Source organism: Schistocerca gregaria, chromosome X, assembly GCF_023897955.1.
Source record: "Schistocerca gregaria isolate iqSchGreg1 chromosome X, iqSchGreg1.2, whole genome shotgun sequence".
Taxonomy (NCBI): Eukaryota; Metazoa; Arthropoda; class Insecta; order Orthoptera; family Acrididae; genus Schistocerca; species Schistocerca gregaria.
Window position 1 is genome coordinate 482466742 of NC_064931.1, and position 26014 is coordinate 482492755.

General features: G+C 42.0%; 1 protein-coding gene across 4 annotated transcripts in view; it reads right to left on the minus strand.

Annotated features, from left to right (window-relative positions):
* LOC126298945 (uncharacterized) overlaps positions 1-26014 on the minus strand; it is an 828858-nt gene that overhangs the window by 232562 nt on the left and 570282 nt on the right. For all 4 annotated transcript variants that reach the window (XM_049990548.1, XM_049990546.1, XM_049990547.1 and 1 more), the window contains exon 9: positions 17958-18236. In XM_049990548.1, the coding sequence (XP_049846505.1) occupies positions 17958-18236 (279 nt within the window). The remainder of the gene's footprint in view (positions 1-17957; positions 18237-26014) is intronic.

Genomic DNA, 26014 nt, shown 5'->3' on the forward strand with positions numbered 1-26014 from the left:
AGTAGTCCAGGAGAAGGACAAAGTACAGCGTATAGCAATGAGACTCATGTTGCAGAAGTAAAGTTCCGAGTATCTTTCGTGTCTCTCGTGCATTTTTTGCCAAACATTAACGCGTCGTGTTTCTGTCGATCAACAAAGGCGAAATAACTTATTTGCCCCTATTTCACACAGCATGCAGCAGTACCGCCAAGAATTTGCTTTTATTCATTCTCATGACATTGCGGTGTCTGATATCAGCAATGCACCACACCATAGTCGTCACTATCCTTCTATAACGATGCATCGGTTTCGCAGCGAAGGAAAGAAGGAAGGAATACTGATGTTTAACGTCCCGTCGATGACAAGATCATCAGGGAGAGAAAATAAAGCTCCGGTTAGGCTAGAATGGGGAAGGAAATCGGCATGCTTCTTTTCAAAGAAGCCACCCGGCCAATCGTTTTAACCTATCCTGGGAAATCACGGGAAACCTGAAGTGGCTAGGCAGAGGGGTTTGAGTCCTATTCCCCCGTAATCGAAATCCAGTGCCTTTATCAACTCCTGTCTGCGCTCTGTGACTGCAGCAACTATTTATGTGGTCTTGTAAGTGGAACGACATGAAAGAACCAAAAAACTGCAACCAACATTAATAGGGAACGTTATCACGTTCCGCTGAAACCGCAAGACACTCCTGAACTCATTCAACCAGAAGCGGAACATAACCTGCCGTGTATGTCGGCCGGTGTAACAAGAAGACGAAATGCGAAACACACGTATCACAGTTCCTGAGGGTTACCTAGCAGACTGCCTGTTCATTTAATGTTTACCCGATGTCGATGACGTCGTAGAAGCAGATTTACAATTGTCCTACTGAAAACAAACTCACCAGCGCCGATTATAACCAAACAGATTCTAATGCTTCTTGTGATATGAAAAAGAAATGGTCACAAGAATTTACCTCAGTCTTAAGACTGGATGTCTGTTGATCGACAGAAGCAAGAAATGAAAGGAAGCGGATACATCTTAGCCACCTTAGCTAGGCTGCACCTCTTTAATCAATTTCCCTATTGCTGTATCGTCAAACAATGATTCAGAATAAGCAATCAATTTAAATAGAATTTATATGGAGAGCTCTTTCTTCGAAGTTGCAAAAATACGTCATTTGGTCGCGACACGCGATGGTATGAATGGCACTGCAGTGCAATAGAGCCATCCGAATAGCGCTATGTGCCGTCTTTAGTATCCAAGCTCGTAAGAACTCATGGACTCCAACGCTTCGATGTCTTTCGTTTTTTGGTACTACAATGAAAAAATGTAGAGTAATACATTAATTAAAGCACACACAAACAGTTACACACTTAACCTGACCTCGAGATCACACTCATGCGTTCATTTGCCGCTCGGCTACTTGTTATTCACAGAAGAATCTTTCTTCGTATAAAGCTACAACTCTCCACTCTGAAGACTCACGAAGTTATCCCTTAATGAAGTACGTATTTTCAATGTGTACAAAGCCAACTCATACAACCAACTGACATGATCTACTCGTTAATGACTACGTATTATCATATGATATAGTAGACAATGTATTCAATACTTATTAAAGAGCCATTTTTTAAATCTTATAGAAATGTTAATTACGACGTACTTCAGGTGAAGTCTCCAGGTAATGGTGCTCTGACATAAGGTTGCGCGTGACGGCCAACATATCTGCACCGGCTGTATCTAAGCGTTTCTAGGCAACAAGATTACTCTTGGTCACGAATGTTGCACTGGGAGTGAACTTTCCGTTCTCCATGACATCCTCTATCTCTCAAAATCCTTAACGTTTTCTTCTACGATATTTTACAATCACTAGGAGGCTGAATATAAAACATTTCATTTTTATCAGAGCACAGAATTCATCAGGGGGGAAATTGTACAGGGGTAAACTGATAACCAAATTTTAGGGATAATTACTAGAAGAAATGACCTTGTTGATGACAGGAAAATGGTGTGTGTCAGTCATATGCTAGCTTTATGTGGAACTTAGTGCCTGCTAATGACGATGTTGTACATAGTTAAGAAGAAACAGGAAGATTGTACTGAGAAGTATAGACGTTTGAGGATGTTTCATGAACACCGGCATAATGCTTTGAAATACGCCAGTGTTATGCGACTACACTAAATAATAATGCACAGTTACGATCGAAAATGACATACTATTCATTATCGATGGCAATTAAATTTATGGATCTATTCTCTTCCTCATTGTGACGATTTGCTGACGAAAAGCAGCACGTAAAACACATTTTCAGACTTTTTATATAACAGCAGTACAGAACTGGTGCGCAGCAATACAGAACAAAATGCCTTTTGTCTGTAATTTACAGAATCCTAAGTTTGACTAAAAAGGCTTTCACTGGAAAAGAAAACTCATTCTTCAGAAATCGCCTTCAAGCATAACCTGCATAATGAAGACGCATGGAAAAACGTCGGTTCAATCCCGCGTCCGGCCATCCTGATTTAGATTTTCCGTGATTTCCCTAAATCGCTACAGGCAAATGCCAGAGTGATTCCTTTGACAGGGCACGGTCGACTTCCTTCCATAATCCGATGAAACCGATGACCTCGATGTTTGGTCTCTTGCACCACATCAACCCAACCTAAATTTCATATCGATCGAGTAATTGACATCACAAGTAGAACATGATACAAATCAAAATGAGAAGGAGTCATATGGGGAGATATTTTATCTCAGTTCATAGTCCAATGGAAAAGGATTGATAGTTAATGGTACCGAGCACTCTAGGCAATATGCTGTACAGCTACTAGCGGAAATGTTGAGCCAAAAATGAAATTTGTAGAAAAGAAAAATAAGTGAAATTATAATGAAATCTAGGCCTTTAGCTGCTTACAGGCGTTTACTGTATCCGACTTGTAAGCTGGAGGTCCCGGGTTCGAGTCCCGGTCGGCGCACACATTTTTCAACTGTCCCCGTTGATATTTATCAACGCCTGTAAGCAGCTAAAGGTCTAGATTTCATTATAAGTTCATTCTTCGATAGCTGCAAGATCACCAATGATACCTGTACAGATACCAGCTACAAATAGAAAAATAAGTGTACAGCTTGGTAGTATATGTTCTAGACACTCGAAACTTTATAATCGTCTTCACTGGCACAACCTCCGAAACTGTTTTACAAGAATAGTATACATACAAAACAATATTGAGTGAGATATCAAAATTAAGCGGCTGCTTGGTAGTCAATCATATTACAACGTAAAGCGCGGAAAATGCAATTACATGCCCTTTATCCTGCTTAAATGACGATAAAAACTGTTGCGTGACTTAAACCATTTTCAGCCTCGTTCCCATCTCAGCGTCCCAGATAATGACAAAGAAGCAAGATAAAACGTTCTTCTTGATTAGCCACGAATGCTACATTGTTCACAGTCAGCATGTTACTCAATGAATATTACATGTACTGATATATTTACCAAATACGTCGACTTTCTGCAAAAGTTTCCAGTCTCGTGGGACCAAATATAAATAAAATCTGCGTAACTGAAAGTAGTACATCCCTCAAGGAAATACTAATGCATCAATCCAGTTTTCAAAAGGAAGTAAGGATTTTTGAACCGAAGCAGTTCCTGAAATCGTATATGAGTATCCTACGCCTGCTAACCATTTCCTAGTAAGAGGTTTTGTGAGCACTGTGTGTGCGTAAAGTGTGTGTAAGTGCGTAGTTCTTGCCACTAGAGGTTGTGGGGGTGATCAATGTATGCTACTTACTTGCTTATTTTACCGGACAGGATGCTTTATCTTTCAGCAGTTACAGCTGGTTTCAGTAACTGATAGTGAATAACGATGCGTTCTGTTGTACCATCAGTTTCTGGCAGGCGCAGAGCGACGGTTATAATCGCACAGCTACTTTCCGACCTACATCATTCTTTTTCCCTTTCACTGAATAACAGAGAAAGGAAACACTTCATTTGGCGATACAAGTTATTCACCTTTTTTGATTTCTCCATGTTCTTTCAAATGCCGGGAAACTGTGCAGTAACTTACATCCGATGACAGTAATATCACTGCTGCGTCCCCGTCCAGTCTGTTAACAGTCAACCCCCTCTAGGTCTTATCACTGATAGCTGTTAATGCAAGCCACACAATTAACGTCCAACATCACACCACCGAATTTTATTTTTTTACCCATCACTTCATGGTTTTCATTTCCTTTGCGAAATCCAAAAGAGCAGCCGAAGTTTCTGGTTCGTTCAATTTTAAACTGGTAAATACACGTCCATATTTTGTCTACAGAAAGGCCACACGTCATGCTAGCACTGAAATGATGCCTTACTAAAAGAAAAGGCAAGTACACATTTCTAGAGAAATATCAAAGTTAAGCCAAACCAGAATTCAAAATGTAATGTACAGCAATGACAAATATCAAACAGTAAGATATTGGCAAAGCCCATGAACTGAATACAACTTTTTGTAAAAAAGACAAAAACACTACTGTTACATACTTTCCTCAAGTTGCGACCTAATCGTGGAGTAGGCACAGGGATCCAGAAATACGTCATATGTATTTTTACTCCGATCACTGATCACAAAACTTTAAGTCAATTAACTTTGCTCCGTACTGACACTCTTCAGACATGAGTGCAGGAAACGTGTTAAGACGCCCATATAACATGTATGCGTATGGTACAGTGCAAAAACAGGAAGAAACCAGAACTAAAACATATTTTGCGAAAAAAAGGCAGCGGGAGGGGGAGGGAGGGAGGGAGGGAGGGAGGGAGTGAGGGAGGGAGGGAGGGAATGCACCATAAGGAGTGCGATGTAATATCGATTGAAAAAATAAATATTTCGCCTGGATGATGCTAATGGGATAATGAATTACAACAACATAAAATATTTCTTTTAACTCCCTCTGAAGCAGCTTTCCAATCAAGTAAAACATAGCGGCTCCTACAGATGGAGTTTGTCTTTTCTCTGCATGGTAGTCAAATTACAAGTTCATTTTTGTCTGTCAAAGGAGACCTAATTACAAACCAATTGATTCCAATTTCCGGGTAAAGTCAATGTGAAAGCTAGCTTGCCATTATGGCTCTGGAGCGGATCAAATATGTAATAAGCGGGAACACTGACCTGGCAACGCAATGCATTTCGTTTCTCGTTGTGAGACGGTCATGTATTCGCCACGGGAAGGACGCAGTTGAAATAAGTGTGAAAGCACAGAAATCATAATACGCGTGTCTTTGTTATTACAGTATCTCTTTTCTATTTTGTGATGTTAAACACAGACCTATCGGCAGTATTTCAGGACTGGCTCTCCAAGAAAAATAATGACCGCGAGAGGAGAGGGGTATTGGATGAGACCAGCACAAAAAAATTTTGCTCCTTTCTCATGATCACCTAACTGGAAATCAGTGAAAGATGATCACGAAGCGAGTTCAGTAACCTCTAATGACTGACGACATACTGCTATGGGGAAGAAATACAAATTTTTCACTTCTTAACGCAGTCGCAGCAAATTCAAATCTGCACAGGCAATACAAAATACTTCCTGCTGATTAACTAAATTTCTCGTATCCTCGGTCTCAAATACGTTCGCTAATCGATCATGAAAATAATAATCATTTTCTATCCGTCCTGTGGAGCATCATGCATCAGCGAAATATTTTCAAGTTGTTTTGTTTTTACCTAAATCCTTTATTTAGTTTTCCCTTCCTATACTCATTCCCCTTCGGTGGTGCGATTCAGTTGTTTCTTGGTCTTTCCCGCTATCTCCTATCCTTTACACGCCATCTCACTGCCATCTGTGTAGTATAATATGGTTTTTTGAAGTGTATTCAAACCACCTCCATTTTTTATGTCTACACTGACTGCAGTTTCATCACTATTCTTCAATAGGTTTTAATCTGAAATCAACTTTGGCCGTTTTAGAAAGGAGTGCCGAAGTACCGATCAATGATACTGAGTTGAAAGGTAATACGTTTGTTTAGAAATAGTTGAGGGCAGATTTCACATTATTGTTAATGTTTCTTAACCTGTTTCCTCTGGGAAGATTAACGTTTTCCAATATTTCTGCACTGCCAACATTCATGTATTACACTGGAATTATTTTACAATCACTCGATAAAGACGCGGCTATGTCATAGCTATTGTAGTGAACTGTGATCTGTAAACGCAGGGCACTTGAGAACTTTTGTGTGTTTTAACGTTTCGTATTTATACTTTTCACTGGTGATACATTTTGGCGTATGCACCTCTTCGAAAACGAATGGGCTTGTTCGAAACTAGTCACCACTAAGGAATACATACGCAACTGTAACAGGTATCTAAATAAATAGGTTTTTTTAACATTTTCTCCAGACTAATTTTATCTGCGTCAGTTTTACGAATGTGAGTTTAAGCCTACCTTTGCCCAACGGTTTTTGTAGCTACGCTCCAAGTAAGACATAATTTACTACTACTACTACTACTACTAACTACTAGTGTTTCCAGCAACTTTGAGATGACTCATTAGACCATATTAATTCAGTTCTTTAGTGGTGGAGGTGGTGGTGGTGGTGGTGGTGGTGGTGGTGGTGGTGGTGGTCTTCGGCCGCATATATCTTCATTTCTTCTTTAACTTTTATAATTTTTCCTTAACCCATCTTACAATTATATGACAAGCAGATGCCATAAGGAAAACAAACCTAGACACTGGCAATACTTGAAAGTATGTTACCCAAGAGTTTCGGAAGTACTATCACTGAACCAGCTTTGTAATGTCCTTTATGTTACTGAGTTTAGAAAACAATTATTAGTTTGAACGATAACTTAAAAAAAGCACAAATGGACACAACAGAACCACTAACAAGAAAACTATAGCGCTTATTTGGAATCTCACAGACCGAAACTATACCGCAATGAAGTAACAGTATAAAGATCAAAAAGTTGTTTGCTTAAGGTATAATATTCAGAGTTCTCAACATGTGAGAGTACTGTGGGCAAACGGACTCCCACATACGCTTCATCCGTCAGCATCGGCGAATGAAAGCGCAACCGGACACGCAAAATGCGCATTAATGCTGATTCACATACATGCAGGTTTGTGAGAAACATGGCTGCCTCTAACAGAAGTTTCGCGTATCGATTCGGAGGTAGCGATATTTACATGAGGCACATTGCTGATATGATATCTGCCTGATATTGTATCTTCTGACGCTAAACATTCAACCAGATATGTGACCGTTGCTCATGTTTTGTTCTAGGGTATCTACGTATCTGCACTGTATTCTACGTCAACTAAAAATATTTAAGCAGAACGTAAGTGATTTTTTTGAATGCACGTAAATAATACGCTCTTGCTAGTTAAATATTTCGCGTCCAATTTAAATTCTGCATCATTTACTTACACACACACACACACACACACACACACACACACACACACATGCGCGCGCGCGCGCGCGCGGCAGCAAATATCACACAAATTCTGTCATTAGTATGAAATAAAATTGCATTTTAACTACGAACCTTACATTCTTCGGCAGGCTTCGTGTTGATCTCAGGCATCCTCTCAGAGTATAGCTTCTAAACTCACAAAAAAAAAATTAGCCTATAATGTTCACTTTGCTAATTTCGTAGCGCCATTGAGGCCACTTCACTAAAGTTTCTTCCGCTCTGGACTAGTCCATTATCACGAACGACAAAGTAAAAAACACGGTGTGTGTGAAACGAAAGACGTTAAGTAAACGCCTCTTGAAAGTAGGGCGTACAGATCTTTGGAGCGAACTTCGGAATACCGGTATCATAGACAGCTAGCCGACGACCATTAACCGAGGAGCTTACTGCACTGCCCTACACAGCTCTCTGCTCCCAACTGGCACCTTATCTGGACAAGAGCCGATACCACCTTATTGAACGTGCCACAGCGCACAGATGCGTCTTTTTGGAACTTATCAGCTCAGTCACTAAAACACGGACGCCATCTATGCACGAGATAAGCGTCCGTCAAGATTTCCGTGAAAGCACTAAACGGAATAAAACGATACAAAGAGCATACGTCTTCCTTTGCAACCATCAGAGTGAGGCAGCTGATCTCTGTTTCCATACCCGTCACGTAATTATCAGTTTCCATCCACGAGTAACTGTCTTACGTACATCTCTTTAGAAACACGGAGTAGTGGATGAACGAATAATTGACTTCTAGGCAGCGAAAAATAATAGATACCCGTCAACATATATCCACAGATATCTATGAATTTACTCCCAGTATAGGTATGAACATCTTAGCACGACACTAGTGCTTGTCAATAAAGTGTTAGCAAAAGTAAAAGTCTGTGAGCTACAGTATACAACAGGGGAAGCGCTTTTATCTGAAATTACGCCGTTCGAAGTGTCGAACTTACAGATTTAAATATATCTGATCACGATGTAACACGAGACAATATACCTTACTTTTATGTAATCAGTTCATATTTTCGAACATTACAGAATTTCTGTTTATCTTTCTAGAAGAAGATGTAAATTCACATACCAATTAAGCCAACACTCGTGAGTGACAAATGTCATCGTCTCCGCTAACACCAACAAATGTGTTAGTTTTATATTGGGACCACAAAAAGTGCTTTTGTGGGAGCATTCTTTTATAACATGTATAGCTCCAACGAACTTTTAGGACAGTGTGTCGTTTCTTTATTAATTACAACGTCAGCGCATTGGCAAATTGTATTTGTACAGACTGTGCATTATGAATTTTCATTTCGATTGTACGCGCTACTAGGCTATTGCGATGAAACTGCAGAAACAACTCATTCTACAACTCATTCTCCGAGCGCTTGATGCTGAGAGCACGACCCCCAACACTCAACGACCGTATCACTGTACATTCCGAGAGCGGTTTATCAGCCATCACTTGGTTGGGCACAAAACTTATTTCAACTGCAAGACCTAAGGCCGATGTTCAGAAAAAAATGATGATATTAACAGATTAACGAAATCCCCCGCTAGCATGGAACAGTATATTGCCTAATTTTCCTCAGCGCCACTACAGAACGTACCAGAGCAAGTTTCGCAGCTTATCTCAAAATAACGTTTTGTCACATGTAACTTCATCATGGTACCCGCATTACCAACATCTGTACTGCGACACCAGCCAGACGGCTTAGTGATTTTCGCGACACTAACATGCATATACACAGATGCACCAAACGTTATGAATACCTGCTTAATAGCTTGTTTGTACGTCTTTGGAACGAAATACATAACTGATTCTGCGTATCAGGGATCCGACAGTTTGTCAGAAGGTTTGTGGAGATATGAGGTATTAAATGCCTACGAACAGGTTATGTAACTCGCGTAAATAGCGGACCCCTGATTTGCGTATGCTGTAATGGCACCCTATAGCGACCCAGATGGGTTCCACATGATTCACTTCAGGCGAATTGGTCGCCATGACATCAACAAGAGCTCACTATAATGCTCTTCAAAACCACTGTAGCACGGTTCTGATTCCGAGACACGGGCAATTATACTGTTAAAAGATGACATTGCTGTCGGGGAAGACATCAAGCATGAAGGGATTCAGGTGGTTTGCAGCTGTCCGCGTGTCTTCGGTTACTACCACAGGTCCTATGGAAGCGCAGGAGAATGTCTCCCATAGCATAATACTACAACCAGTCTGTGTCTGTGGCGCGCTCCACATTTCGAGCCCCCATTCATTTCGGTGATGGCGATTGTGGAGACGACCAGCGACCTGGTTTAGCAAAAATGTGATCACCCGAAGAGCCGGCACGTTTCCATTGATGACGGTCGAATCGCGATGGTTCCGTGCCTACTGCAAGCGTAACTGACGATGTCGTTGGGTCAACATGTGAACACGTAGGGGTGTCTGCGGCGGAGCTCCATGTTCAACGATGTACGATGAACGGTGTGCTCCGAAACACTTGTGCGTGCACCAGCATTGCGCTCTTTCGGCAGAGATGCCACAGATCGTTATCTATCAACTTTACGGAGCAGACAAGCCTCCCCAACCCACATTCTCTGAAGAGTGCCTAGTGGTTGTTTCACTGTCCTTCCACCATTTTCCGTAGATGCTCACGAAAGTAGCACGTGACCATTCGACTAGCTTTGCTGTTTTCGAAATACTCATTCACAGGATCTGTGTAATAATAATCTGTCCTTTGTCAAAGTCGCTTGTCTCAATGGAATTCTCCCGTTCGCAGCTCATATCTTCGCCAAGGTGCTCCCTCGTCCTTGTCTGCTCCGCTTACATGCTCTTCTTATTCTAATCGTGTCCGTAACGCCACCAGGCTGCATCCAACGTCGCGGTAGGTAGTAGTCATAATGTTTTGGCTTGTCTGTGTGTTTCTGATCGCTTACGGTCTAATGTGGATGATATTAAGGAAAAAGGAAGTATCTGGAAAGCGTAATTATGTAATTGGCTGCCTTGGGGACTGAATGAAAATTTACAAGGGAATATTCGCTACGGAGAGATGTCCACCTGCAATTCTAATATCGCTTCGGGCCAGTGTACACTAGCCTTACTGAATCGCATATCATAAAAAGACTTAAGTATCCTTTTCTAGCAGAGAGACAATTGTCCTAAATGTGTGCGACTTTCATGAAACATTACTTGTAGTGAAACATCTATTGCGGTATCAATTAGCTAGACATCTCTGCTGGTCAGTGTATTACGCGTTTTGCAACAATTCTTGCTCGCTGAAATGATACTATGTAACAGTTTCGGGCCTGCTTCGGAGGTGAGAACACCGACTGTGCTCGTTCTTTGGGGACATTCTACAAGGAACGTAAGGAAGGAAGACTGGGTTTAACGTCCCATCGAGGTCATTAGAAGCGGAGCAAAAGCTCGGATTGTGTCAAGGGGAAGGAAATCGGTCGTGTCTTTTCTAAGGCACCATCCCGGAATTTGCCTATGGTGATTTAGGGAAATCACGGAAAACCTAAACCTGGATGGCCCACCGTGTGTTTGAACTGTCGTCGTCCCGAATGCGAGTCTAATGTGCTAAACACTGCACCACCTCGGTGGACGTTCTACAAATTTTGCCTTTCGTGTAGATGGGACAAAGCTGCAAAGAAACTGGTGGACTGGCAACATCGTTTGAAAAGTATATACGAGTATATGGAACTAGGGCGAGACGACTCACTGATCTCTTCAGTGCAGAAGTACAAACATGCTCGGAACTCTTACGGGTATCAGTAAATCTCTACGAATAGTGAGGCACAGGGCACTACGTCAGTAGTGTGTGGATAAGTTGTAAATTTGACCCGGTCAGGGACTGCGTCCGACTGGTCGAGGCGGTCAAGAGACGGTCGCGAGGAATGGAAAAACCCAGGTTCGAGCCCCAGTCTGGCACTAATTTCCAACTTTCCCAACGATGTATTTCAATGCCCAAAGCGCTCATGCCTTCATTTCCTTTGAATTATTTGAAAAGCGTATCAGTTACCGAACATGGGTAACTGGCAGTGAACATGGAGTTCTTCATTTTCCCTTTTGCTTTTCTCTTCAGTGGAAGTATTATCATATTATAAACAACAACAACAACAATGTCACTATGTAGAAATGCACAAAAACACTGGAAAACCTTAATACTAATGGCCACATAAGGATGATAGTCATTGTCTTTCGGATTACGAATACCGAATTTTAAAACTGTCCTATGAACTCCGATAAGACATATTTAATTTAATCAGTACGTTCGTTAGAAGCATACTGAAAACGGAACAGCTCTACAGCAGTGCAGAGTTGCTTATCTCGTTCTCGAGACCATTTATCACTTAAAATTACAGAAAATGACAGCATAAATTATATAAAGCTATTTGTGTAGTGAGAATATCCATGTCTTGTGTTGCATACCTTGACTTATCACGTTGTGCTTAATGAATGTTGTTTATAGTTTTGTTTCCTTTCTAGAATTTCTCGTACTATGGACATCGTTATTAAAGCCAACTGCGAATCTAACACACAAAGGCCACGAACAAAATCAGGATTCGCAGTTGCTTCGCTTATGCGAACACATTTTCCCCACAGACGAATATTATTTATTGAATAAGAAAGATTATCATTACCCAAGTTTCAACTCATGGTTCTATAGGAAGTAGTACGATGTCTCCCCCTTCCACCAGACAGTGAACTGGTGCACCAGTGTGAGCGAGCGTGTGACTTCCTTTCCACACTGGCTGCGTCAGTGGCAAATACACGCCATTTTGAAAAATGTTCTTTCAGACATCACTTCCGTTAAGCGGTAGCGAACGCCGCCGCCGACTCTCGCCTGGGGAGGGAATGGACGTGTTTGGGTTAATACCAGTAGTTACACCGCTGGATATGGGGAGTGTTGTATTTTCTTTCATAGCACGCAGTTCTAATCAGAAGTTATGAAAGGCACGCAGCTCTTATCTAAAATTACGCTAATCAAGCACATAATAAAATCACAGATCAGGTGTGTCCGACAGACAGGAGGCACGACGTAATAATCACTGTTCCAGTGGGAAGATACTATAGATACATTCCACTACGCTGCTTGGAGACAGGGTCTAAATGCACGTCCATCCATTCTCGCCGTGGTTACACGGGTTTCTTTTACAGTTTCTGCAATGTTGTTGACAATGCAGATGACCGTGTCATATCAAATTTCAATTGAGTTCAGTAAACGTGGCAAGTCGTGAGACAGACAGAGTTGAATAGCGCTATCTGCACAGATTACAGCAGATTAACCTCAGACACGATACTACAATGCGAAAAAAAATTAAGAAAAAACCACTGTGAGGTTTTATTTTAACGTCTTCCTGCCATTAGCAAACACCAGAGCAAGTAGTCGTTGATGACACTCCACATGTCCAGCGTTAGTGATCCGGTAGATTGTAAGCTTGTTTTCTATGCCACCAGTTGTGCTGTGACCGAGTGCGCATAAAACGTGGTAATACTCTTCACGAAAAATTTAAAAATTATGGCTGTCGTTGCGCCACAGAAGGCACGCAAAATAAAGCCGAGACGTCGTGGGCAAATGGTACAAAGCACGCTGTACTTGTAAACCATCGTTTTCAGTTGGCCTCGGAATAGTTTTTCTAAAAATTCGTGTTACTTTTTATTAATGTTTAGCGGTAGATTTCATTTTGTATAATGAAACAAATGGCATCAAAGACGTGATTTACGAGCTGTAAAATATCTCCTTATCCCATTGTGCAGGTGGTATTATGATTGCTTGGCTATGAAACGACCCTAACTACAAACAATAAGATTCTAATCATGTGTCTAAGTGGTGGTATTTTACATTTTTCTGACGACATCATGAAATAGTTATGATAATTACATGTAACCTGCAGGCTTCCCAGCCACACGTACAACATTTTATTCTCTGGCTACTGACAACTAATGAAATCAAATGATGTTTCTGTGACATTACAATAGGTTAATATTTCACCGCTAGTAGTTCGCATATGTCTGATCACACTGTTAATATGTCAAATCTTATAAGACAGTACAGACTACTGGTAAAATCACAGTGTCCCCCAGCTATAGCATTGTAATATACGAAATGAGCAACAGGTACTTGTCACTCGACTTCAATATAAATTTTCATGGCTCGCCCGTCACCCAAGCAATCGCCTTCTTCCATCGAGCTGCATCACTGGAAGGCTTCCTTCGCTTTACTAACTCCCTCTCGTGGACAAAAACCACTATGGAAAATTGAGGCTTTGAAGGGCAGAGGTCAGACATTTCCTTGCGGAATATCGAAAAAGTAACGATGACAAAGCAGACTTTGTCACAGTACTGCGTACTAGGTATTCTACAATGTAATAAGCACATAACCACAGCAATTACTGATAAATTAGTGAGAAATATGAGAACCAATACCTCGGCTACATTGTAGCTACACTATGGGATATTTCTATTAACGTAGTTTATTATCCACCGAGTCTTTTGCGTGTAGACAACCAGTCTGAAGTATACAGAGGAAAACGCCATACCGAGCGGCCTCAGTGTCATCCTCTGACATAAAGCGTCATTTGGCTGCGGTTTGGAGAGTCATGCGGTCAGCATACCGCTCTCCAGGCCGTTGTCAGCTTTCCAGATCTTGCAGCCGCAACTTCTCACTCATGTAGCTCCTCAGCAGGCCTCACGAGGCGAAATGCTTTCCACTTCTCCCACAAATGAAAAATCGCTAGCAGTACGGGAAGTGAACCCAGGTACTCCGCATGACAGTCGCACATGCTGACTGCTCGTAGGAGGAATCGGGCACAGAGACGTAACGTTTATCCACAATCCACAGGAACGTTTATTGTTGATAAAAGAGAAAACAACGGTGGAAAGTAAACAAACATCTAGTTAATTAAACGAACATGATAAACCGTGAATGAAGTAACAGCAAAAAAACGACAAAAATATCAAAGTTAAGGTATTTAAGGTAGCGCTGTTTCTAGTACTAATGAAAACAAATACTTTTAAGTCTACTGGTCGTTTAAAATACGATTCAATTATACACTCTCATCCCTAAGACCATACATGATTAGAAGTTCAAAATTAAATCTGCCTATAGTAATTCTCTTTCACATAGATGATATGGTGATAAATTAAAAAAGAACAGAAGGACGCGCGTCTATAGAGGAGGAAGCGCAAAGAACGGCTTTCGAACTCAGTAGATAGGATGACTCGAAAGGTTTTGCAAAAGACTGAAGGAACTGTGATAAGAGTCGAAATACAATAACTATGGACTAGGACTTGGAAGCCAGTGAAAGTTTTGGAATGGCAAGAACAGGAAGGACAATCAATGTACACACTTCAGAAAAAATAATTTACTCTTTACTCAACAACGTTGTTCATTGCAGAAGGCGTCCAAAATGACGGTCACTACATTAAATAAAGTCATAGCATCTTTGCAGAAAATTCTGACTCCCTCTACGCAGGCCATCTTGATAGTATTTTGAGTTCTGGCCTGCTCACTGATAAAGTTTTAAAGAGCTGCGTTAGTCTGACCGTCCGAAGGTAGTGTGATCATTCGTCTCTTACGGATACCAGACATGGTACGAACCTCATCAGACGTTGCAAGTATCCCGGTAAGAAGCGTTTCTTAGTTGTGAACTAGCCTCACGTAAACAAGGCTTCTGGTGCGCCCCCACTAAAAAAAGAAATCCACGAGGGCATTCGATCAGGGGAGCGAGGTGACCATGCGCTTGGACTACCCCTTCCGATCCAACGCCTGAGACACGTCCACACCAACTGATACAAGAGGCAAAGACTTAACGACAAACGGAATGCGCCTGAATGATAAGCAGTTGCACGTTCACAAAAACAGTACGTTATTTTCGGTGAACTGTTGCATTTAGACTCCTCTTTCAGCTCCTTCAATTTGTGTGCAACCTTTTGAACAACCCTGTACACAGTACTTGGTTAAAGAATACGCAATTGCCACACAACAATGTATTACTCACAAACGAACTGTCCCCTTCCAGGTACATGTAAACATATTGAAGAACCGAGACATCAGGGGTTCCAACAAGAGCTACCACGTCACTGCTTTAATTCTTCAAGCAAGAAAATCAATAACAGAAACTTCTGGGGGAAGAAAAGTAGACATGATTTCATGATCAGAGAACACACGCTAATGTAACGGAAGTCAGTCTGACGTCGTGATTGGTAACAGCCAGTCCGCAGGAACAATTGCGGAAGTATGTGCGCAAATCAAAGATGACATGGCCTTTATGAAGCAGATTTGAAGAGAAACTGTCAAACTCGTAATATCAACGAAGTTAAATTGATCGTAAGGATGGGAGACTGGCGACCCATCGACACATAACCAGACGATACAGACAGCACTACAAATATGCAAGGCACGATAAAGTATGTTTCATATGACACCACCTGCACAAAATACTTCTTTCTTTATATGTGAATGAATACTGATACAAGAAACACTGAAGATAGCACATACAGTGCTGCATCGTGAATGGGTAGAAAAGAATAAATTATGTCTTCTATAAGACGGAAATTTACTTATGAAGTACGGAAATTAAGAAGAGGTAAAATACCCAAAAGAGTTGTATGTAAAAGTATGGCTCAGAACCTGGTCAACAGTCTGTTAACTGGCCCTTTTATCTATCGAATATTCAGTTCCCTAATCGAGCTAACCTGCAAAATGAGTTTTTGTTATCTGGAAATGTAGCTTTAAGGAGAAGACTAAGTCTATTCTTAAAACGTGACACACTCCAATACATTCTACTTGTTAGTTAACGAATCAAGAACCAACCACTGTTAATTCAGTTCCACCTTTTTTTTACTGTAGGCATCCATCATTTCATCAAGAAACTACAGTCACAAGGGTGACGTGGCCAGGGCCGTCGACAACTAATGTAAACATCAATAGCCTGTCTGTCTGAAATCGGCAAAGGCGCTATTCGCAGAATTAAATAGAAAGTGGCTGGCTGTTGTTTTGTTCTTTGCGTGAATCAACTTGTACTCTTATAGCTATCTGTAACTTTACATTCTCCTCAGATCAAAACCACTCACACCAACGACTCCAGAAATCAATTGGGAGTACCGCCATCTACATTATGTATAAGGGAACACTGTTCAGCTAGATCCTTACTTGGAAAATTTGCTTCTGGTTGGTTGTAATCATGTTACACCTCACGTAAGAAGGAGAAAGTCTTCCACCACGTTTGGGAATCCGCAACGCCAGGGTCGTCGACTATCGAGACTGCTGTTTACCTTTCCACGATATTGCTGCTCGCGAGCATCATGCAAATGTGAAATCGATTAATTCGCTAGAGCCACATTCAGTGCCATGCAGGATCTCAACTGACCAACGCGACAAGCGCCGGAGACGAAAGACGTATTGCTGGCTCGTCCGTACAGCCACATCATGTACCTCGTGGCGAGAACTGGACTTCTTTGCACAAGGACAGCCGGACGACGTCTGGTGCACCACCAACTGACAGCACGGCAACCCTTGTTCCGTGCTGGCCGCGGTGGCTGAGCGGTTATAGGCGCTTCAGTCTGGAACCGCGCGACCGCTACGGTCGCAGGTTCGAATCCTGCCTCGGGCATGGATGTGTGTGGTGTCCTTAGGTTAGTTAGGTTTAAGTAGTTCTAAGTTCCAGGGGACTGATGACCTCAGAAGTTACGTCCCATAATGCTCAGAGCCATTTTTGAACCTTGTTCCGGCTCCCTATGACGCGGCAGCAACAAGAAATACGACAGCGGTGGGTCCACGTAGCCTTTTCAGACGAGTCTTGGTCATGTGTACAGAATCACGCCGGACGGATTTGGGTGTAGAAGTTCTGACAAGAACGAAAGCTGTCACATTACATTCTTCGTCTTTATACGGGCTCTGCACCAGGCGTGATTGTACGTGAATGCCATAAGGTACATGGTTCGCACGCGCAGTAATATGGATATCAGACGTTACATTTCTGACGTGTTAGAGTCAATGGCTGGTCTTCTTTTCGAGGCCTCCGTAACGTTATCTTCCAACAAGATAACGCTCATACTGTCATGAACAACTTCGTTGCAGAAAGTGTTTGACTGTTGCCCTGGCTAGCACTTTCTCCAGATCTCTCATCCACTGGAAACATCTGGCCTTGGGCTGGCACGACACCACTCGCCAGCCATTACTACTGATAAAATATGGCATAAAGTTGAAACAGTATCTGTCATCGAAACTGATTTCGAATCTATACCCAACCGTTGCGAGAGATATTTTTGCTTCTACAGGTGGCTCTGTGTACTAAATTTCGCGACCCGCAATATCTCTAAGCTCCTAAAAATTTAATAATGTCCTTTCCTACTATACTGTCGATGACCAATAAGCAAAATTTCGTTATTTGGTTTCCTTTGTGGAACTGCAATTTTAATGGCCCCTCGTGAACACCGTGAATGGAACGGAGGTGGTGTTATTGAAATATTACTGATACTGAAGACTAATCTTTTTTTCGTGCCGGACATATTACAAGTGACGGGAAAGGAAGAATGTGGAGATGGCGCGACGTACCGGGTTGCGGCTGTTGAGTAGCTCCTCGACGTGGCACTGCCACTCGAGCGCGCGCAGGTAGAGGTGGTGCCAGCGGCGCTCGAGGGTGCGCGCGACGCGCCACGCGCTGCCCGCCGACCGCGACCTTCCTGTCCTCCCACACGCCGCTGTCCCGCTCGAGGCTCCACCCTCGTCGTCGCTAGCCGCAGACGTCGCCGCTGCAGCCGCAGCCGCTTTCTCACACAACCGCACTACAGATGTCACGATCTTCCCGTGCGACTTTATGCCTCGAAGCAGCACCTGCAAACAAATAAAGTCTCCTTTTCTAACTTCGCCGAGCGCAAGGACCGAGCTGTTGTACATGAGCAAAAACACAGAAATTAGTTTGCCACTGTCGAATTGGATAGGCAGCTGATACGCCCACCAGCGAATAGTGATTTGTTGACTAAGCAGTGCAACAACACATGTATAAAGTGGAGGCAATTATCTCAGATGGGAAACTTCCTGCAGTACATCATACTTAGGGCATTTATGCCTGGACCTCTGGGGCTACTACTTCTTAAACTATGGCAGGAGACATTGATGCATCTTACATCTGAAGTACGATGACATCTCACGATACCAATAACCATTTCTACTTCACACGAAGAAAGAATACATTAGACGCAATAGAGTTCTCAAGACATGCACCTGCATTAGCGTGATCAGTCGCTGTTTTTAGGTATGAGATATCCCACAGAGTTTTTGAGGCTGCTTCCAACTATATTGCGATTTTGTGGAAATGACAGCAACGACAAGAGGACACTACAACGATTTTGTCGTTCAGTTGCCGTATATGAACGACCTCTTACATGTTTAAGCCACGCCGGCCGAGGTGGCCGAGCGGTTCTAGGCGCTACAGTCTGGAACCGCGCGACCGCTACGGTCGCAGGTTCGAGTCCGGCCTTGGGCATGGATGTATGTGATGTCCTTAGGTTAGTTAGGTTTAAGTAGTTCTAAGTTCTGTGGGGACTGATGACCTCAGGTGTTATGTCTCATAGCGCTCAGAGCCATTTGAACCATTTTTGTTTAAGCCACAAACAATAGTAGCAGTGGTTCAAATGGTTGAAATGGCTCTGAGCACTATGGGACTTAACATCTATGGTCATCAGTCCCCTAGAACTTAGAACTACTTAAACCTAACTAACCTAAGGACAATACACAACACCCAGCCATCACGAGGCAGAGAAATTCCCTGACCCCGCCGGGAATCGAACCCGGGAAACCGGGCGCGGGAAGCGAGAACGCTACCGCACGACCACGAGATGCGGGCTCGTAGAAGTGCAAAAATAAATTTAAATTTGTAGTTAGGTTAATGCTTTTTTTTAAGCGCGTGGAAATGTTCCCTTGAGAGAAAATCTTTTTTTACAATAAAAAAAAAATAGTGAACAGGTCTCGAGTGCAGCATCAGGAGAAACACTGTATCCGACAACAACGAAAGAACGAGCTCTTGAAGTTTCTACTACAAAGGCGGAAATGTAGTGAAGCAAATAAGGTTAGCGGAACAAATCATACCTTATACGAAATTACTTACTTCCACAAATATTTCGCTATTAATGTTACAGCCAGGCAATAGACGGAGCAACAAATTTAAGAGAGATTTCCACTAAAGAAGAATTAAATAGGTTCCCGGTGGACTTTTTGCTTCTAATCAGCCAGAACGTACTGAATTAAAAATTTGTGGCACCGTATTTATATCAAGGTGATGCCTTCACCGAGTTCAAGAAGTATTAAAACAGTTTAGAAGTTCCGTACGTTGCCGATTACTCGGACATTTGCTGATAGTCTTTGCCTCTCTCAATTCAGTATCCAACTAATCACGGTCTGATGTTAGAAACACCACTGGCTACCCTATCCTGAGCAAATTTCGAGAGCGCCCAAACGTTGAATCAGTTACTGAAGGAGAACAGTCGAACACACAGAGAAAAGTTTCTCTTGTCGTTACAATTAAAGAAATATTTAGCTGCAATAGAGTAAATAATATTAATTTCAAATAAATGACATTCTTCAAATTATTAAATATCAAACAAACAACAACAATAATTAACATTTCACCAATTCGTATAGATGCTGAGTTGCAGCTGCTCAATGCATATTTACTGCATTTACCCGTCATTTGATATCATTTATATGAATCAGTTGTACTTGGATACAGTGATGTGTGCTGATATGAAAATGAACTTCGCAGAATATAATTCGTTTATTTTCCATTAACAGTAACGTGGCAAGCACGCAGTTGTGGCCGCCTCGTCGTAGGAACTATCGCCCTGTGGGACTGTTGCAAGTATTTTAATATACGTGTTTTGCTAGAGTTAAAATATGCTTTTTTTACAAGTGTTGTCTTGTGTTTACAATCAGTATTTATTTTCGTCGATTGGGGCTTTTTTTCTTTCCGTGGTGCTGTGCTGGCGATAGGAAACTAGAAGCGTTATACTAAGTTCGATTCCATAATGCCAAGGAAGGAATCTGTCATCGTGATGGTGAAGCAACAGTTTCGAAATTCGCCTCGAGTAATTTGTGATAACCACATACACCTTAAAACTTGATGGCACAACTAGTAAATGAATCCTGTTACAGTAAATGAATCCTGTTACTACGGAATATCTCTGTGTGATATCAAAGGGATTTAACTTAAAATCATAAACGCCTCGATGAACCTGGTGCTACTGTTATTTTTACTTTGCCGAGTACCATAAAATGTGGCAAAAAAGGCAATTTCAGGTCATTACGTAGCACCAATCAGCGGTGCGTATGTTTACAGGGCTTCTTTTAGCGAAACTGTAGACAACTGATACACAAGCAACTACTGTTCTATTTTAAATCGACGGAGTCACCGTAGGATTAGAGACACTGTTATTGATGAAAAATGAAACAACGCGTTTACGAATGGAGCCACAATGACTTTAATTTTACGGCAGCTCATGCGAGTTGATCTTGTTGATGATGGTAAGCGAGACAGCATAGAAATGAAGATCAGGTTGGGCTGTACAAGAATAGCGCAAGATTTGCAACTTTCAGTGATATTCGCGTCGACCAACGTCAAATAATAGTTTACTACCTATGCCAAAAAGCGGATAAACACATTCACCCTCTCCCGCCACGCTTATGAGTCGTCTGAGGACAGTGGTAGGGATTCAAGGAAGGGAGGATCACAGATTATATATGCACGATGTACCGCACCCTGCACGAATTTCAAGAACTTCGTACTGAAATGAAGGTTTGAGCTTGCCGTTTCGTCGATAACAGTATCACTGCGTTCGGATCAGCTGGAGAAGGGTGGGGAAGAACATCAGCCGCGTCTTTATCGAAGGAAGCACTCTAGAATCAGCGTGAAGTGTTTAAGAGAAACTAGAAAAACCTTAATCGGATCAGCAAGGTGTAGCTCTGAATACTGTTTCTCAGGAAAACTAGGTTAGTGACAATGTCGTGCGCCACCTATAAGCTACGAGATAATAATGAAAAATTTTACGCGTATTTCCAACGCCTTTGACGTTAAACTTGGCACTTAACTTCATCTGAATGACTCACACTGCTAAAATACAAGTGAATAACTACCGACCATTACATGCATTGTACCAACAGGTAAAATAATGGTAATTGTGGGCGTTATGTCTCAACGAAAAAAAACTTTAAGTAAGCCGCAGCCGAAAGTGAACTATTTCTACTGATTGTAACGTCCGTTGCGCGCAAACAGAAGACAAAAGGAACCACGTGACACCGTTTATAAGGGTAAACAAGACCGTTGCCATTCTTTTTAACTGGTAGAAGTAACAAAAATTTTGTTTGTTCCCAACTATGGAGAGAGTACTATTTAGTTTACGGCAGTAACATAACTGCCACAAGTGTAACTCAGCCAAGGAAACCGAACTTGGCTCACCACATGCTGATATCTAAATAAAGCCATGAAGTACAATGACGCACAAATTTAAGGGGTGGTTTCAAACTATTTGCTGGTATAAATAACGCTGATCTGCTGGCCTGACAGGTGTTTCACAAAAAATCTGTAGAATCGAGTTCCCTTTTACATTCTTACTGACAGCCAACAATCATATGAACCACTTTGTTTCACTTTACTGTTCAGTCATTTGCATATATTTGTAGGCAGTGCGATTGTCAAGTCATTTTTCGTGGCATTTCCACCGAACTTGATCTTACGCGGCATCAATTATCTATGCTACAATTCGCTAGAGAATTTCAGAAACAGAAATATCCTATCAGTGTATATGCTGTTTTCACTTCACAGACTACTGTAACAATACAGAGTAAGAATAAAGCACTTTAGCATTCATGTAAATAACAGAAACGTCAAACATGTGCATCGTAGAGCATTATCAACTGGAAATTAAATCTCAAATATCATAATGTGAAATTCCGCTGAAGGATTCATCAGTGCAATAATTTTGCCTATGGAACCCGCTGGTACGTCTGAACGTGCGGGTCACATTTAGTGGCTCCACTTACATCAAGAGTCACGCGATTCCGTCATCTGCAGAGCTATTCACGAAGAGCAATTTGTCAGATACCGAGGGCCTCGTTAAATGTCACCAGCTATTATGCAGAACGGTCTGCTTGCACTGGCAAACACAAGTTAAACCATTCTTCCTGGTCATCATCATTCTACCACATCATGGTAGACATCGTCACCTGTTCGAAGAGTCATACTCTAAAACCCTACGGTAAAATAACATTTCATGGAAACTTTTAGTATCATTCCACTAAAACAGTGAATATTTCAAGAAGTCTTTGGAGCTTATGGATGTATCAGCACCATGATCGAGACGGGTGAATTCCAGTCTATTTCGCTGCGTGATTCATGCTTTCCATGTTCGAAATGAAGAATCTAATTTTGCTTAACGTTCGCTACTGACAAATATATATTTCGTACTTACAAAAGTTCGCTTCCATTCTGAAGAAATCAAAACAGAGATTCTGCTCTGCTTGATGCAGAAGTGGCCTAGTACACGCACTCCGTTCTAAATTGTGTACCAAATCACGTAGTTTGCTTGTCCAGTCAGTGACAGTAACATTACACTACCCTACGCTGCCAGTAGCCTCAAATATTGCCCAAGAGTTATAATTTTTGTTTATGTGACACACACGAGAACCTGTAATTCCAGATCTATTTTGTGGCTGAAATATGCTTTTGTTTCTGCCACGAAAGTCAACTAATATGAGTGTTAAATTACCGACGACGTTCGCTACAGTAGAACAGCGTAACAACAGCATGTCTAAGTTCGATAAAAACTCCTCTCTAACGTTTATACAACTTACCGACAGGTTTCCTGTGGTGATTAATCAAGCGAATTCTACAACTACAATGAGTTGCAGAAAACTGTCAGCCAGTTGTAGGAATAGAGAAGTTAGACAATGGTATCATCTCATTAAACTTATCAAAACGAATTAACCTCGGACAGTGGTTTCATTACAGAAAGCTGGAAAACCGGAAGGAAGCTAATCAACTCTATCACTTACTACAATCTAGCAATTTTTACTGAATATTCGTGTTACGGGGCTCTTGCGTTACGTATCGTAGAAGAGTAACCAACACACACTGATGACCTAAAATATTATGAACACTGCCCACCGCGAAACTGAATGCTGAATTGCTGACGTTGCTGGAAAAAAAAAAAAAAAAAAAAAAAAAAAGTTCAAATGGCTCTGAGTACTATGGGACTTAACTTCTGAGGTCATCAGTCCCCTAGAACTTAGAACTACTTAAACCTAACTAACCTAAGGATATCACACACATCCAGGTCCGAGGCAGGATTCGTACCTGCGACCGTAGCAGTCGCGCGGTTCCAGACTGTAGCGCCTAGAACCGCTCGACCACACCGGCCGGGTGACGTTGCTGACACGGGCGCTGTAACGAAAGTATATACGTGGAGCAGAGGCGAATGGAGAATCGTTCTTACGACGATACGAGCCGGAAATGAGGAAATCCACTAACATGTCTGGGAACGAGAATCTCGGTAAAGGCGAAGCTGGTTGGCTGAACGCGTGCTACTGTCGTGAGAATGTATGAAAAGTAGTTAAAGGACAGTGAAACCAAGAGTTGGTGATAAGTTGCTGGACATCGACGTCTCATCACATCACGGAACGTGTAGGTGAGTAACTGGCTCTCTTGTGTGAAGCATGGTAGGAGGCGAGCCGTGGCAGACCTGATGCCCGATTACAACGCTGGTGTAGATGCAAGTGTTACGAAGAACACCGTTCATCGCACGATGTTGCACATGGGGCTCCGCAGCAGGTGTTCCCTACATAGTTTCCATGTTGATCCAACGTCATCGACAATTACGACTGCAGCGGACACGAGATCATCGACATTGGACAGGGGATCATCTATGAAAACGTGTCAGTCGGATGAATCTCGTTTCTTGTGCACCAAGCCGATCGTCGCGTCTGGATACGCAGTCAGAGATGCGAGCGGCTGTTCACATTACTGTGGACCACCTACATCCCTTCATTCTTCATGTCTTTCCCGATAGCGATGGCACCTTATGACAGCATAACTATCCGTGATGCAAGACCCATCATACTACTGTGGTTTGAGGAGCATGACAGTGAACTCTGAACTAATATTGATGCTTGGCCGCCGTGATCTGAATTCGATAGAACACATCTGGGACGCTATCGGGTGCCAGCTCCGTATTCGCAAAACCACCGGCCCGTAAATTACGGGAATTCAGTGACCCATGTGTTATCATCTAGCGCCACATATCTTCAAATCTACCAAAGACATCTCGAATCCATGCCACGCAAAACCGCTCCTAGGCTGCGTTCCAAATGTGGACTCACAAGCTATTAAGTAGCTGGTCGTATGTTTTGGCTTATCGGTACAGATATTGGGGCTACGGGAATGATATTGACTCTGCATTGTAAAATAACGAAAGCAATGGCAAGCGTCTTTTGCTAGTTCCTGTTCTAAAATCAGGTATTTGCAACGCATGTTGCATGAAGAAGCGTTCGCTTGATGTTTACACATCAACATAAAAATTTTGCATAGTTAAAAAACCGTAAAACAGTTTCAGCGATTATTCTCTAATGGAAATGATTGAATGGGAAAGAGGGTGAAGGTCAAAGTTATGCGGAAAAAACAAAACAGAAGACCACAATAAAATGTGCTGATAGACCGTTCATTACATTGATAGAAATAATTCAGATAGTTCCATCAGCACTATCGACGCTATTTTCATGTAGCATGCGGTGTCCCTGAACGAAACTGAGCAGAAAAGTAATTCCTATTGCTTCTTGTCTTTGCCCAAATCAACTTAAAAATCTAGCTCGCATTATCATCTTCACTTTTCACTGAACGTTCATACTGTAAGGAACCAGAGGATGAAAGACCGCAATAAGGCTACTGATAATCTTAAGATTCCCATAACAATACGTATCTATTCTTCTTCCATGTGTGAACCCTCAACGCTGCTTTCGTGATATAAGCTTTGGTGATGGAATTCCATCTTCGTCATAGCTTAAGATTTTTCTTTGGTGCGACGACTACAACGAGGTTCCTCGGCATCACAACAACTGAGGCGCTACATGAAGAGGAATTGGAGACTAAGGTTTCGAAATCTGTAGTAGCGCCTAGGACAGCGGGTGTTTTAACCAGGTGCCACACAATGACAAGAGGATGAAACAGTAGTCGGCCGATCTGAAACAGTAGTCTCCTGAGCCTGATAGCGGAGTTCGCTTTTCTAGGTTATCAACGTGCAATAGACACGCCAGACGGAAAACTGACGAAAAGAAACTCCTACAGTTGATCACGCGTCAAAACTTTGGTCTCGTTTAAAACGCTGTAATCCACACAATGCAAAACCAAAGCGATATTTGTGAGCATCCCGTATTAACAGATCACGGGACACTCTTATCCTCGTATTTCAGTCATCACTGTCTGAAGAACGCAAGTTCACCGAAATGGGACTGAGAGAACTAAATGATAGAGTAACTTTTTTCTTTACTGCAAGCAGCAAGCGCAGTGGCTGGAGATCTCTGACACCCCCTGTTCAAATACAGAACGATTACAGAAGGAAAATAAAATA